Below are 15,741 nucleotides of genomic sequence, written 5' to 3'. Positions count from 1 at the left end.
AAAATCGATACCCTATTTGGCACGAGAAAAGTAATTTGTTTTAGGCTGTCAGATCCTTAGATAGCTGGATCTAAGACATCCTTAGATAGCTAGATTTACTACAAAGGTTGTGAACTACAACATTGGCAACATGGAGGCAAGTGGATATGAGGAGTTTGCAATTTTCTTTAAAGACTATTTTGAAGATTAAAGGATTAGACTCGTGGTGCTCACAACAATAATAAAACAATGTATAACAAATCTAATAATTAAAAGTCACAATTGGGTGGCACAGAAGTTGAATTAAGTAAATTAAGTAAATAAGTAAGTAAGCAAGTAAGTAAATAAACAAACAAATAAATATACTTAAATATTTAGAAAATGTGATGAGTGTACTCACTTCTGTAACATACTGTATATTGCTTACACTGCTGTCTTCCTCAGGCACACACACAGTTACCAAGATTTCACAACAAACCTATGCAATCCTTTTGGGAACCAGATTCTTGCAGCTGCATAGAAACGTTTCCTTTTGCTTCTTCTTAGATATCAAGATTCTATACAAGTGTTGAGTTGCCTAGAAGAACTCACCTTTCAAGATGACAATATCATTGGACAGTCCCTCTTCATTTCAGGCTGTCTGAACATTATACTTTATGCTGGTAAGTCCAGAGTTTTTTAAACAGTATCTAAAATGACCCTGTCTTCTTCTTCTTCTTTTTTGAATTCTGAAATAAGCGCTTGGCCTTATTGCCATGCACTCAAAGCCCAATTGGGCTTATTATCAGGGGATGTCTTATTTTAGGGGAAACAGGGTACCTTTCAACAAAATGTTGTCAAGGCAGCATATCTGTATGTAATTAAAAGACAAACAATAGAAGAGCATTTTTAAATCCGAAAAGAAATAATCTGAAAAGACCAGTCATATCTCACAGAATGACAGCTACAGATATTTATTCAGAATTAAACAATACTTAAAGAGAGAATGTAGAATTGAGGCTTTGCTCCAAAACAGATTGTTCTAGGAATCAGAACCTGGGAGATTCCATGAAGTGGGCTACTTCATGAAACCCTAATAATTACTAATTGAGGGCTGTCTTTTTGCTCTATGAATCTGCCCTATTTTCTGAACTCTCTTGTTCAGAGTTCTAAAAAGTTTAAAGTCTATACAATCACCTATATACCATCACTAAATTTACATGTAATTTATGTTATTAAACATTTCACATAACCCTAGAAGGTAAATCACTATCAATGTTAACATTAACATATAATTATATATATTTTTTGTTAAGGAATCCAAATTGTAATTTGTTAGTTTTCACAACCACCAGCTAAATTCCACCTAATAGTCAGTAATGTGACCAAGTCTTGGTTATGCCCATATAATCCATATATATCAGGAGTTGAGATTGACTTGAAAAAAGCTTTAATTCTTAGACACTGAATAAGCTTGGGAAATATACTGCTCAAAAAAATAAAGGGAATACTCAAATAACACATCGTAGATCTGAATGAATGAAATATTCTCATTGAATTTTCATTTGCACAACTATTCCATTTGCAGAACAGTATGTGAAATTGATTGCCAATCAGTGTTGCTTCCTAAGTGGACAGTTTGATTTCACAGATGTTTGATTTACTTGGAGTTATATTCTGTTGTTTAAGTGTTCCCTTTATTTTTTTGAGCAGTGTATCATTTTAGGGTTAGATATCACTAGAATACATAACTTTAATAGCTAGGATACTTATTATTTTAGTATTAAAGACTTTGTGGAAATATGGGAAAATTAGAAAAGTTCATTTTAACATTAACAAATTACCAAAAGTGATTACATCAAAAATAGTTTGAAAATAAAAGGACACTAGTATAAGATACTAATAGTCGTCCTAGGAGAGTGATGGTGAACCTATAGCGCGTGTGCCACAGGTGGCATGCAGAGCCATGTCTGCTGGCAAGCAAGCTGTTGCCCAAGGTTAGCTCCAGCGCTCATGTATGCTTCAGCCAGCTGATTTTTGTCTTTTGCAAAGGCTCTGGGAGGGCATTTTTGCCTCTGGAGACTGGGGAGGGAGAAAAACAGGTCTACCGGGCCCACCGGAAGTGGGGAGGGTGGTCATGCACATATGTGCGGGGGCAGGGCATCACCAGTGGGGGTCACATGTGCAGGTGGCAGGGGTCATTGAATTATGGGTGTACGAGAGTGCAAGCATGAGTGCTTTTTGAGGAAAAAAAGGTTCGCTATCACTGTCCTAGGAGAACGTCTCTTTTTTGACACTCATGGCAAAGTTGGGTCTATCATAGTACAGTGGTACCTCGTCTTATGAACTTAATTTGTTTCGTGACAAGGTTCATAAGAAGAAAAGTTCGTAAGATGAAACAATGTTTCCCATATTAACAATGTAAAAGTGAATAATGCATGCAAGCCCATTAGGAAAATCCAAAACATTAAGGCTTTTTTTAATTAAATAAGTGGCGGGTGGACGAAGTGGAGGCGAACGGAGTGGGGAAAGAGGCGAGCCGAGGAAGCGTCGGGTTTCAGCTGGTCTGAAACCGGAGGAGAAACAGCGAGGTGGGGTAACTTGAGAGGAGGAAGAGGGGGGAGAGAGGGAGCGAGAGGGAGATGGGGTGGACATTTTGGCAGCGAGATGGTCTCGCCCCCTCCTGCCAGAAGCCTGTGAGGGGCCAAAGCCAAGTGTGGGGAAGGGTGGAACTTCTGGATGGACAGGACAGCCTGGAGCTGCCACCTTCCCGCCAAGCTGCCTTGCCGGTCGCCCCCTCACCTTGCAAACATCTTACCCCAACACACACACACACAAAGTAGCTGGACGGAGGTTTGCATCAGGAACTTTTCCCACCCTTAATTCTACCCAGGGTGGGTTTGTTTTTGTGTTGTTGTTTTTTACTTTGTTACAGGTGCTTTCTGAAAAACAAACACGAAGCTGCGAGGTTCTGTTTGGTGAAAACAAACCAACTTGTTGTTCCTAAAACAGAAAAGGTGCCCTTTTAAGAGCCGGTGGACCATACATTAACATCTCAGTTAATGTGTGTGTGTGTCTTGGCATAATCGGGTCTTTTCCCATTTAGGGTTGATAGACTCCAGATGAGGTTTCGACAAGGTCCGACTCGTCAGAGTCAGGCAGTTGTGTTCGACTTTGTGCTTCTGCGAACAAAGCATGATCTGAGCTGCTGGGTGTCAAGATCTACATACCTATACCCATGAATGAAGATATATATATATGTATACTATATTTACAGCAGCACGAAGCTTACAACTTCAGCCTGATGATGGTGAATGTGATTTCACCGAAACGTCGCATAGACACTCAAAATATTACATGGGGCAAAACCTGAACTCAGAACAATCTACATATATATGTATATGTATATGTGTCACATGTTTTTGCTGAATTTGAAAATTAAGGGACTAGGATAGATCTATTTTGGCCTTATTCTGGCCTCATCAGCTAGCCATACCCTCGCTGGGACTTGAACTTGCAGCCTTTGCCTTGTAAGGCAGAGAATTAACCTGTAGGCTACAGTATCCAATCACTTCAGCTCTGTACCAGGGAAGGGTTACATGTTTTTTTGTGTCCAATCATCCTGGTATATTGAAGGAGCATCACAGCTTCCTTTTTGCCTCTCGGCTCAACCCAGGGGCATTTCCAAGACAGTTAATTTATTCATAGCCGACAAACTATATGCTGTATTCGTCGCAAATGTGTGCCTTCATAGCGAGATATGTACATCTCTTGTATAGTTACAATGAGTCAATCTTGGTTGCTCAGTCAAAAGTCCTGTTTCCTGTTCTTTTTCCTTTTAATTATTATTAATATTATATTAATGGTCTTTGAACGTAAATAAAATTTTATTATTATATTCTGTATGTGTCACAGGTTTTGCAGATTTTGAAAATTAAGGGAGACTAGGATAGATCTATTTTGGCCTTATTCTGGCCAATGTTCCTTCTAACATGCGCGGCCACATGGCAGCGCACACAAAAACAACTCCCCATGCAGTCTTTTCCAAGGTTGCACAGGGGAGTCAGGCATCAGAGTTGGCGGGGGGAGTGACAAGGAAAGTGCGAGGAAGCCTTCCGCTGGTGAAGGTTTTCCTCCTCCAAATGTCATGTGCACATGTGCGCGCAAGCTCCCCGTTCCACTGGCAGCCTGCCATGTGCCTGTGGGGGGGAGGCTGAGCATGGAGAGTCTCTTCTAGCAACCGCAAATGGGAGGCTCAGCACCGCCCCATCCATGGGGGGGGCGCTGGGGGAGGCTGCGGCTCCCTCTCCTTCTCTCACCTCCTGTGTCTGCCACTGGCATCTCCCACCAAGCCGGCGGCCGTCACCATGGGTTCATCGGATTGAAGATACTGCTTCCCTCCGGGCAGCCCAGACACACGGCCGTAGAAAGTGCAGAGGTTATTGCCGCTGCCGCTGCCTCAACTCAAGGAGCCACCATTGTCACTGCGCCTTTTCCTCTCGTTCAGCTCGACCACGGTGGTTCCCTGAGTAGAGGCAGAGACGGCAGCAATAACCTGGCTTCTCTGAGTCTGGGCGGCAAGGACATCGGCAGGTAGGGGCGTGGGGGATGGGTGCTGCTACTACCGGTAGGAAGGAGCCAGCCAGCCAAGAGTGAGTGCCTAAAGGGACTTGGGCAGCAGTCAGCAGTGAACTGCCAGCTTCCAGTCAAGAAAGGCTGCCACTGCCATTGCTGACCACTGCCCAAATCCCCCCCCACCCCATGCAACGTTCGGTGTAGCCTAGGATTTCCAGCTGAGAGAGGGATTCCCAGGCAGAGGAAAGCAGCAGCTCACCTCCCAGCCGGCAAGATTGCCTCAAAGCTCCCGCCAGTAACTTGCCTGCCCCTCCAGCTGAGGAATGATGAGCCACTTCTCTCGCCTGCCCAACTTATAAGGGCTAAAGGGATGTTACTTCCAACACGAGTCAATGAAGTACGTGAACGCACGCTAGTCCAGCATGTCAAAAGAAGGCTGAGAAAAGGTCCCAGGCGAATCTAAACAGCTCCATATCATGTGTTGTCAGAGAGGGCTGCGAGGTCATTTGTGGTACTTCAAAATCCCACGCCTCACTTAGGGCAGGGAAGGACATGAGAGCAGGTACGGGAGACCCGCAATCACTGCCCCTGGTGGGTTCAGCCTTCCTAGCCACTCGGCATACCAATTTGGTAGAGGGTGGGGGGAGTTGGGCGGCAGTGAGCAGCAGCAGTGGCAGATTTTCTCAGCTGGAGGCCGGCGGCTCGGCCCTGGGGATTGGCAGGGCACTGGGCATTTGGAGGAGAGGGTGCCAGCTTTGGAATTTGTGAACTTCCCTCCCCACGAAGCCAAAAAGGGCAACGGTCAGTAGCTGCCGTCTCTCCCGGCCCCTCACAGCTTGCTCGCCCAAGCCGCTTTTCAGCGTTTTGGAAGACAGAGCGCCAACTTGGAATTCGTGAGCTTCCTTCCCCGTGAAGCCAAAAAGAGCGGCAGTCAGCAGTGGCAAGCTTTCTCAGCTGGAAGTTCCAGGCTGGAAATCCCTTTCTCCCCCCACTCATGCACCCATGGCAGGAAAATTGGCAGCTTTGCAATAGTAGCGAATAATTGGCAAGATTATTTTAGATGTGGCCGACTGATTACTAAGAATTTTGGAATTCCACGAGGCAGTAGGGATAATTTATTTATTTATTTATTTATTTAATTTATTGATTTAATTTATTAGATTTGTATGCCGCCCCTCTCCGTAGACTCGGGGCGGCTCACAACACAATAAAAACAGTTCCTGACAAATCTAATAATTTACAATTTAAAATTTAAAACAGTTAAAAAACCCCATTTTTAAGCAGACATACCCAGTGTTCCCTCTAATTTTGGGGTGGTGGTGTGCGGAAAATTATAGTGTCTGAGCAGCAGTCCCTTCGGGACTGGGCGGCACAGAAATAATAAACAAACAAACAAACAAACAAACAAATAAATAAATAAAAACCCCACCCTGTTTTGCCTCAGAGAATTTCAAAATAAAATACTGTACTGTGTGTCTATAACAGTGAGCTCATAATAGGGCAACTCTATCAATATCAAAATGCCACTTAAATAGTTGAGCTAGTTTCAAACTAGATTTTGATCTTCTTTCTCTCTTCCTTACTCCCATTCTTTTCCTTCCTCTCTTTTTTCTATCTGTTTCTCTCTCTCCCTCTCTTCCTCTCTCTCTCCTTCCCTCTCACTCTTTCCCTCTCGGCTTCTGGGCAGGTTTGGAAAACTCTGACTTGATGATGATTTTTAAGTGAGCGATTGCTCACTGCTCAGCTTAGAGGGAACTATGGACATACCTACAAACATACCATACATAAATTATATAGGCCTGGGGGAGATATCTCAGTTCCCCCATGCCTGATGACAAAGGTGGGTTTTAAGGAGTTTGCGAAAGGCAAGGAGGGTAGGGGCAGTTCTAATCTCTGGGCCGCCACAGAGAAGGCTCTTCCCCTGGGGCCCACCAAGCGACATTGTTTAGTTGACGGGACCCGGAGAAGGCCCACTCTGTGGGACCTAATCGGTCGCTGGGATTCGTGCAGCAGAAGGCGGTCTCAGAGATATTCTGGTCCGATGCCATGAAGGGCTTTATAGGTCATAACCAACACTTTGAATTGTGACCGGAAATTGATCGGCAACCAATGCAGACTGTGGAGTGTTGGTGTAACATGGGCATACCTGGGGAAGCCCATGACTGCTCTCACAGCTGCATTCTGCACGATCTGAAGTTTCCGAACACTTTTCAAAGGTAGCCCCATATAGAGAGCGTTACAGTAGTCGAACCTCGAGGTGATGAGGACATGAGTGGCTGTGAGCAGTGAGTCCTGGTCCAAATAGGGCCGCAACTGGTGCACCAGGCGAACCTGGGCAAACTTCCCCCTCGCCACAGCTGAAAGATGGTTCTCTAATGTGAGCTGTGGATCAAGGAGGACGCCCAAGTTGTGGACCCTCTCTGAGGGGGTCAATAATTCCCCCCCCCCCCCATGGTGATGGATGGACAGATGGAATTGTCCTTGGGAGGCAAAACCCACAGCCACTCCGTCTTATCTGGGTTGAGCTTGAGTCTGTTGAAACCCATCCAGGCCCCAACAGCATCCAGGCACCGGCACATCACTTCCACTGCTTCGTTGATTGAACATGGGGTGGAGATGTAAAGCTGGGTATCATCAGCGTACTGATGATACCTCACCCCATGCCCTTGGATGATCTCACCCATCGGTTTCATGTAAATATTGAATAGCAGGGGGGAGAGGACCGACCCCTGAGGCACCCCACAAGGGAGACCTCAGGGTCGACCTCTGACCCCCCACTAACACCAACTGCGACCGACCGGAGAGGTAGGAGGAGAACCATTGAAGAACAGTGCCTCCCACTCCCAACCCCTCCAGCCAGTGGAGAAGGATACCATGGTCGATGGTATCGAAAGCCGCTGAGAGGTCAAGAAGCACCAGGACAGAGGATAAACCCCTGTCCCGGGGGCGCCAGAGATCATCCATTAACGCGACCAAAGCAGTTTCCATGCTGTAACCGGGCCTGAAACCCGACTGCTGGGGACCTACATAATCGGCTTCTTCCAAGGACCTCTGGAGCGCCACCACCTTCTCAACAACCTTCCCCATAAAGGGAAGGTTGGAGACTAGACGATAGTTGTTAAGTACGGCTGGGTCCAGGGAAGGCTTCTTGAGGAGGGGGCACACAAGCGCCTCTTTATAGGGTAATGGAAATGACCCCCTCCCCAAGGAAGCATTGACAATCTCCTGGACCCAGCTCTGTGTCACCTCCCTGCTGGCCGAAACCAGCCAGGAGGGACACGGATCCAGTAAGCAGGTGGCAGAACTCACAGCTCCAATGGCCTTGTCCACTTCATCAGGTGTCACCAGATCGAACTCTTCCCAGACAGGTGGACAGGTACGGGCCCCAGTCACCTCGACTGACTCGTTGTCAGACGACTCTGTTTTACAATTAGAGTTGAGGTCCACCCGGATCCGAGTGATTTTATCAGCAAAAAACGTGTTAAAAATCCTTGGCACTATTCTGTAAAGGCTCCCCAATTCCCCCCTGGTTAAGAAGGGAGTGGGTCACCCTAAACAGAGCGGCCAGGTGGGATTCCGCTGATGCAATCAAGGCGGCATGACACGCGCATCTTGCCGCCTTGAGCGCCACTTTGTAAGTCTTAATAAAAGCTCTTACAAGTGTTTGTTCGGATTCAGACTTACTTTTCCTCCATTGCTTCTCTAGACGTATCTTCTGGCGTTTCAACTCCCGGAGCTCCTCGTTGAACCATGGAGCTCTATGGGGTCTAGCGCCACGGAGAGGTCACAAAGGCGCAATCTGATCAAGAGCCTCCGCTGTAGCCTTGTTCCAGGCCTCCGCAAGAGACTCCGCCGAATTGTGGACGAGTGCATCTGGAATAACCCCAAGCGCCATCTGAAAGCCCTCTGGGTCCATCAAGTGTCTGGGGCGGAACAACTTAATCGGTTCCGCCTTCCTGCAGGGAAGGATTGGAGCCAGGAAGTCAAGCCGTAGTAGAAAATGGTCCGACCATGACAAAAGCAATGCTTCTAAGCCCCTTAGTCTCAGACTATTTTTCAATTGCTCAGAGAGGAATACCATGTTGGGTGCGTGCCCTCCCTCGTGAGTTGGACCCTGTACTACTTGAGTCAGGTCCATGGCTGTCATGGTGGCCATGAACTCCTGTGCCAGTCCAGAGGCTTCGCCGAGTGACAGCAGGTTGAAGTCCCCCAAGACAATAAGTTCGGGGAACTCCACCGCCAACCCGGCTACCTCCTCGAGCAGCAAAGGCAGGGCTTTTGAAGTTTGAAGTTTTATTGGATTTATATGCCGCCCCTCTCCGAAAACTTGGGGTACAGCTGGGAGGCAGGTACGTGAGAAACAAGCCCACCTGAACCCCTAAGTCCAACTTCACTAGGAGGGACTCACAGCCCGCAATCTCTGGAGCAATGAGTCTACGTAGGCAAAGGCTCTCCCTGGCTATAATAGCCACTCCTCCCCCATTCCCTGGGGTCGAGGCTAACGCCATATCTGAAATCCGGCTCGGCAGATTTCAGAGAGAGGAACTCCTCCCTCTGGGCCCAGCCACGTTTCAGTCACACATGCCAGGTCAGCCTCCTCATCCAGGATCAAATCTCGGATGAGGAGAGCTTTATTTACCTCTGACCTGTCATTGAGTAGCAGCAGCCTGAGTCCAGGGCCAGGATTACATTCGTCACCAGGGTTGAGCTCACGGAGCCGGAAGACGGGATTGCTATTAAACAGCGATCTCTCCTTCCCCTGGAACGGCTAGCTCCGTGGCTCCCGCCATATCTGCCTCTTGCCAGCAGCACCGGAATATAATATACTAATGTTGATATATGTTATCTGCTATCTGCTATTGAACATTTGGACATGGAATCATAGCCGTGCATGCTTAATGATACTTTTCTCTCTCCCAGGATTTTGTTTTAAGCCATTTAGGTACTGCCAGGATTTTATTCTCACTAATGAAACAAACTGCATCCTTATGTCTCAGAACAACATCATGTTGAGCTTGTATTCCTCCCTGGCAATTTGGTAACTTTAATTTTTTGTAATGCTATTATATGACATGATAGTTCTCCCTTTTTATGTTGTAAGATAGAAATGTATAGGTTGATCCATGGCTTATTGCTGAATATCTCTATGAATATATGTATCTGAATCTTCCTCTGACCTCACTGATGATTAAAATAATGAAACATATTTCAAACTATAACAGAAATTGGATTTTCTGTGAAAAACTCGTAAAAGGTTGATATAGAAATTAATTTTCTGCCTATACCCCACTTATTTATTGTGGTTTTTAAGTCATGAGGAATCAAAGTATCAATTACACACTTTCAAACTACTAACCACTACTGCACACCAAATTAATTAATTCTTGTTACCTGATAGTAAGTTGTTTAACTTAATTTAATTAAATGAATAATTGGGTCAGCCGGAACTTTTTGTACTGTGTGACAATAAAACAACTATCCTGTAGTGGATTTCCATGGACTAATGTTACCAATGATACTGTGATAGTATAATTCTAACTCTCACTCTTATAAACCATATTCCTATCAACTTCCATCATCCATTTCTCTCTTTGCAATGTTAGTTTGTTTTTTGAGAAAATAAGTAGATTTCTAAACCATAGAAGCGTATAAAGATATTATATATCCTTGATGTCCTTTCATTCTAAAAGCCGGTGTCCTGTATAGCTCATTAGGAAAGAGTTGACTCTCCTTACCTGCCTAACATGTGAATTTATCATTTAGGTTTGCCAGACTTCAGCAATGGGATAAATTCATAATACCATTTGAAAAAGCAAGGCGGTTGGTGAGGAGAACATGTGCTTCACTCTGTTCTAACCATGGATTCTGTAAGTTAGTAGAGTGTGAGACTCTGTTGTTGAGAAAATATATAGAAGAGAGGCCTGATAAAGTCCGTGAGATGCATAGCAGGATAACAAAGGTGAGGAATTCAGAGATGGGTATGCAGAAATTTATTTTCCTATTTACCTATTTCTTGCAAGCACAGTAGACTGTCAAATCAGTTCTCTGATATTTTCATAATCAGTTTCTAATTTCATCTAAAATCCTTTAGCAGATATTAAATTGTTTCACTTATCTTCCTATCCTTCCTTATCTAGTGGTTATTATTATTATTATTATTATTATTATTATTATTATTATTATTATTTATTGGATTTGTATGCCACCTCTCTCCGCAGACTCGGGGCGGCTAACAACAGCAGTAAAACAGTACAACAAAATCCAATACTAAAAAAGCAGTTAAAAACCCATTATATAAAGACCAATCATACATACAAACATACCATACATAAAATTGTGAAGGCCTAGGGGGAAAGTGTATCTTAGTTCCCCCATGCCTGGCGGCAGAGGTGGGTTTTAAGCAGCTTACGAAAGGCAAGGAGGGTGGGGGCAATTCTAATCTCGGGGGGAGTTGGTTCCAGAGGGTCGGGGCCACCACAGAGAAGGCTCTTACTCTAGGTCCCGCCAAGCGACATTGTTTGGTTGACGGGACCCGGAGAAGATCCACTCTGTGGGACCTAACTGGTCGCTGGGATTCGTGCGGCAGAAGGCGGTCCCTGAGATATTCTGGCCCGGTGCCATGAAGGGCTTTATAGGTCGAAACTGATCAGCAACCAATGCAGACTGCGGAGTGTTGGAGAAACATGGGCATATTTGGGAAAGCCCATGATTGCTCTCGCAGCTGCATTCTGCACGATCTGAAGTTTCCAAACACTTTTCAAAGATAGCCCCATGTAGAGAGCGTTACAGTAGTTACCTTTGAAGAGTGTTCAGAAACTACAGATCGTGCAAAATGCAGCTGCGTGAGCAGTCATGGACCTTCCTAGGTATGCCCATGTCTCTCCAGCACTTTGTGGGCTGCATTGGCTGCCGATTGATTTCTGGATGCAATTCAAAGTGTTGGTTATTGTTGTATATGCTCCTGGTCAAGTGGAAGATATTGAAGAGTTTGCAGATTCTGATACAGATAGTGTTTATGAATTAGTGGCAGGTCCTGGGTTATAGGTGTCAGAACAGGTAGGAGGCCAGCCACAGGATGTTGCTATGAGTCCAGACTTCAGTGAAGAAGAGACAGATAATAGATGGTTAAATCCGCAGTTCAGGTGGGTGCAGAGACACAGAGAACAAGTGTTAGGGAAGAAATATTAAGAGGAGAAACAGGTTAATTACTTAAGTGATTTATTCGTCATGTCTGGGTGCCAGCGGAGAAGAAGAGTGGAGTTTTCAATGTTGTAAATCCATCATGGATGTGTCACGATGTGGCTACAAAGTAAGCTAGTCGTTTCTCTGTTATTTATTGTGAAGAAATGAGATGAAAGAATTTGACTGCCTGTAATGCATTTTGAATATGGAAGAGAGGAGGAATAAAGATGGAGTTTTTGTTTATAAAACCCTGCATTCAGTAAGCGTTATTTCCAATTTAACCAAAGTTCTAACCAGAATCCAGAACAGTTATGACCTATAAAGTCCTACATGGCATCGGACCAGATTATTTATGGGACCTCCTCCTGCCGCATGAGCCCCAGACAGAGAGAGAGAAAGAAAGGAATAGAGAGGGAGAGAGAAAGGAAGAGGGAGAGATACAAAGAAAGTGAGTGAGAGAGAGAGAAAGAGAGTGAGAGAGAGAGAGAAAAAGAGAAAATAGGAGAGGAAGGGAGGGAGAGAGAAAGAAAGAGAAAACTCGGCAAGGAGTTGGGGACTTGCTCCACTTCACCTCCTCCTCCTCCCTCAAGGCGGTGGCATTAAGAAAACCGCAGGGTTTTTTTTAATAGTCCGGCCCTCCAACAGTCTGAGGGACAGTGAACTGGCCCCGTGTAAAAAGTTTGGGGACCCCTGCACTAAAGAGAGAGGACGACAAAGAAGTAACAGGCAACACAGAGAAGGCAGAGCTGCTTAACTCACTCTTTATATCAGCCTTCATGCAGAAATAAACTGCAGTCCAACTAAATAGAAACACAACTGCAAAAAAACAAATTGGAAACAAAAGTGAACATAAACAAAAAAACAGTAAGAGATCACCACAGAGTCAGCCTTCTCCTGGTCCCATCAACTAGACAATGTTTTTTGGCAGGGCCTAGGGAAAGGGCCTTCTATTTGGGGGCTCTGGCCCTCTGGAATCAGCTCCGCCCAGATATTCGCACTGCCCCCATCCCCCTCACCTTCCACAAGAGTTTGAAGATTCATTTGTATCATCAGGCTTGAGGCCATTAGATTCTGCCCCCTAGCTGATGAATGAAATGTATGTTTGCTGGTTTGAATAAGAATGATTGATTTTCATGGAATTTGGGTTTTTAGATTAGCCAATTTTAAATTTAATTGGATTTAAGCTATTAATGGCTATTGATATTTCTCTCTTGAACACCTCAGAATCCAAATTTCTCTATTTCCCTTCTTTGAACTAATAAATTCTCTTACTGGGAAGGTTACAAAGCATCACCAAATTCAACATTTAATAAATAAGCCCAATACAATGACACGAGTCCTCGGAGAGGGGCCGCATATAAATCCAATAGACAGATAGATGGATAGATGGATAGATGGATGGATGGATGGATGGATAGATAGATAGATAGATAGATAGATAGATAGATAGATAGATAGATAGATAGATAGATAGATAGATAGATAGATAGATAGATAGATAGATAGATAGAGGAAATCTGGTTTGTTTTTAACTTTGTTACTAGCTGCCCTTGGCATATTTGGCACACTTTTGCTTTGTATTGTGTACTTGGCTTGCAAATAATCAGTAATCTTAAAAATTACTGAAAAGTCGCAAACCTCTTGCATCTCATGATTCTTGACAAATTTATCTTTTCTTTTATATACACTGAGAACATATGCACCAATGACAAATTCTTTGTGTGTGACACTTGACCAATAAAAAATGTATATGCGTGATATTCTTTTTATAATAACTTTTTATGGGTTGTTTTGTGTTTGTTTGTTATGTTTTAACCTCAGTTAACTGTTCGACTTCTTTTACTATTTTGTATTTATTTTTATTGTACCTGTACTGTTGTTGTAAGCCGCCCTGAGTCCTTCGGGATTGGGCAGCATAGAAGTCAAATAAATAAGTAAGTAAGTAAGTAAGTAAGTAAGTAAGTAAGTAAGTAAGTAAGTAAGTAAGTAAGTAAGTAAGTAAGTAAACAAACAAACAAACAAACAAACAAACAATCTATATCATTTTCCTATTTTTATGTGCACATGTCATTCTCTTTTTGCAAGTCTTTGTTTGCCTTTGTTTTTTTAGGGTAAAGCCTCCATTTCATCAAGCTCAGCCCCTAGTGTTTATGCAAACAGGTTCATGTGTTTTTTTTAACCTGGCCAGAATATGGAAGTAATTTGCCACTGATTTCTTTTAGGATGTCAGTTTGATTTCCTAACCAAGCCTATGGCTCTGGAATTTCCTGGTGATCTCATAAAATAACTAGATCTGACATTGCTTAGCATTTCAATATCATCCAAGGTCAGTTAACTGACAGACTATTAGTGGTCTATTTAATAGTTGTGAGAAAAGTAGAATTATATATTTGCCTGCTAGCCACCTACTTCCTGCATTGTTTCAGGCATTTAGATTCATCAATTTCTTTACGTAGGGAATGGCATAAATGAGTTAGTAAAGCAGCTTCTGACTTTATCTCATGCTTTGTTTTTTTTCCTCTTCACAAAATATAAACATTTTAAAAATAGTTGCAATGGTGATTTCTCAGAAAAACTGGTCATATTTATCTGTTTATTTGCACTGAGCCATCTTAGAAAATGACATTCTACAAATATTTGAAGTAAAATAGCAATGCTTTTTTAAAATTTTGTTTTTCCTTATGATTTTGTCTTAATTATTTTTATGCCTCTGGTTACATACCCAACATTCTGACATGACTATTCATTGTTTTTAATAGAATTTGGACCAGATAATGAGCCAGTGTTCCATAAGCCCAGTGTACTATTCCAGGGTTTACCACCTGAAGGCTTATGTCCAGCTGATGCTTGGAAATGATGAACTCAGCCAAAGCTTTCTTGAGAAGGGATTCTACAGTAGTGATATCTATGGGAATCGTTTGGAGAGATCCTGGCTAGAGATTAGCAAGGTATTTCTTTAAGACTGATTATAAATCAGAGATCAATAGAACATTTTTATATAAACCTATCATTTATAATCTTTCAGAATACTAAATTTAAGGATCTAGTCCTATTTTTACATATATTTGTGTATGTGGATAGACATAAATAAATTCATTTTTAAAAAGAGGAAATTAGTCCTATTTAAAAAATTGATTGACAATTAGATCATATTTCAACTATGTACAGCAAAGTGGATATAAAAGAATAGCAAGATTGGAAGAGACCTTGGAGATTTTCTAGTCCAACTTTCTGCTGAGGCAGGAAACCCTGTACTATTGCAGGCAAATGCAGTATCTAGTGTTGGCACAATCACAACTTCTGAAGGCAAGCCGCTACATTGATAGTTTTCACTGCCAGGAAACGTTTCCTAATTCTGGGTGGATCTCTCTTTCTCTTTGATAAGTTTCAATCTATTATTTCTTTCCCTCAGGTATTTTGGAGACTAAGTTGTTCCACAGGTTAAAAATCCATCTATCAGTTATTGTGAACAATAATTGAGAAGGTGAAGTTTTATATTTTTTGTTAGTTACTTCTCTATGCTTTTATGAATCCTAGAGCCACCTACTGGCAGCTGACTGAATTTTAGCAGCATTTTGAAAAAATGATGTCACTTGTCTCCTATGCAGGGCAGGGACCTCATGATAATTGAACTGAGGGAGGGAAACAGTGTGGAGAAAAGGAAGACTGTATCCTAGAATAAGGTGCAGTACATAGCATATTGGAGTAAAGTAAAAAGAAAAATTTGTATATGTTTGATAATAAGCTTGATTTTGTGTTGGAAACTATGTATTGTTTTTTACTTTGGAGAAAAAAAAAAAAATTTGTGATGTGAAAAAAAGATAAATACAAAAATGGGAATAACTAAGGACAAGTAGCAACAGATAGCCAGAATTTGTAAAGAGAAAATCAGGACAGAAAAGGACCAGAACGAACAAAGACTTGCAACAAAATTCAAAGATAATAAAAAAAAGTTTCTTCCAACTCATAAATAAGAAAAAAAATTCAAGGAAACAGTTGGCCCACTAAAGCAGCGGTCCCCAAACT

General features: G+C 42.9%; 1 protein-coding gene across 1 annotated transcript in view; it reads left to right on the top strand.

The window, feature by feature from the left end:
- ADCY10 (adenylate cyclase 10) overlaps positions 1–15,741 on the top strand; it is a 253,408-nt gene that overhangs the window by 221,791 nt on the left and 15,876 nt on the right. Inside the window, exons 31-34 of the mRNA XM_070748580.1 lie at positions 526–641; positions 9,454–9,571; positions 10,297–10,492; positions 14,475–14,663. Of these exons, the coding sequence (XP_070604681.1) occupies positions 526–641; positions 9,454–9,571; positions 10,297–10,492; positions 14,475–14,663 (619 nt within the window). The remainder of the gene's footprint in view (positions 1–525; positions 642–9,453; positions 9,572–10,296; positions 10,493–14,474; positions 14,664–15,741) is intronic.

This window comes from Erythrolamprus reginae, chromosome 3, assembly GCF_031021105.1.
Source record: "Erythrolamprus reginae isolate rEryReg1 chromosome 3, rEryReg1.hap1, whole genome shotgun sequence".
Lineage (NCBI taxonomy): Eukaryota > Metazoa > Chordata > Lepidosauria > Squamata > Dipsadidae > Erythrolamprus > Erythrolamprus reginae.
Note: the sequence above shows the minus strand (reverse complement) of the source record. Positions and strands in the feature narration are given on the sequence as shown.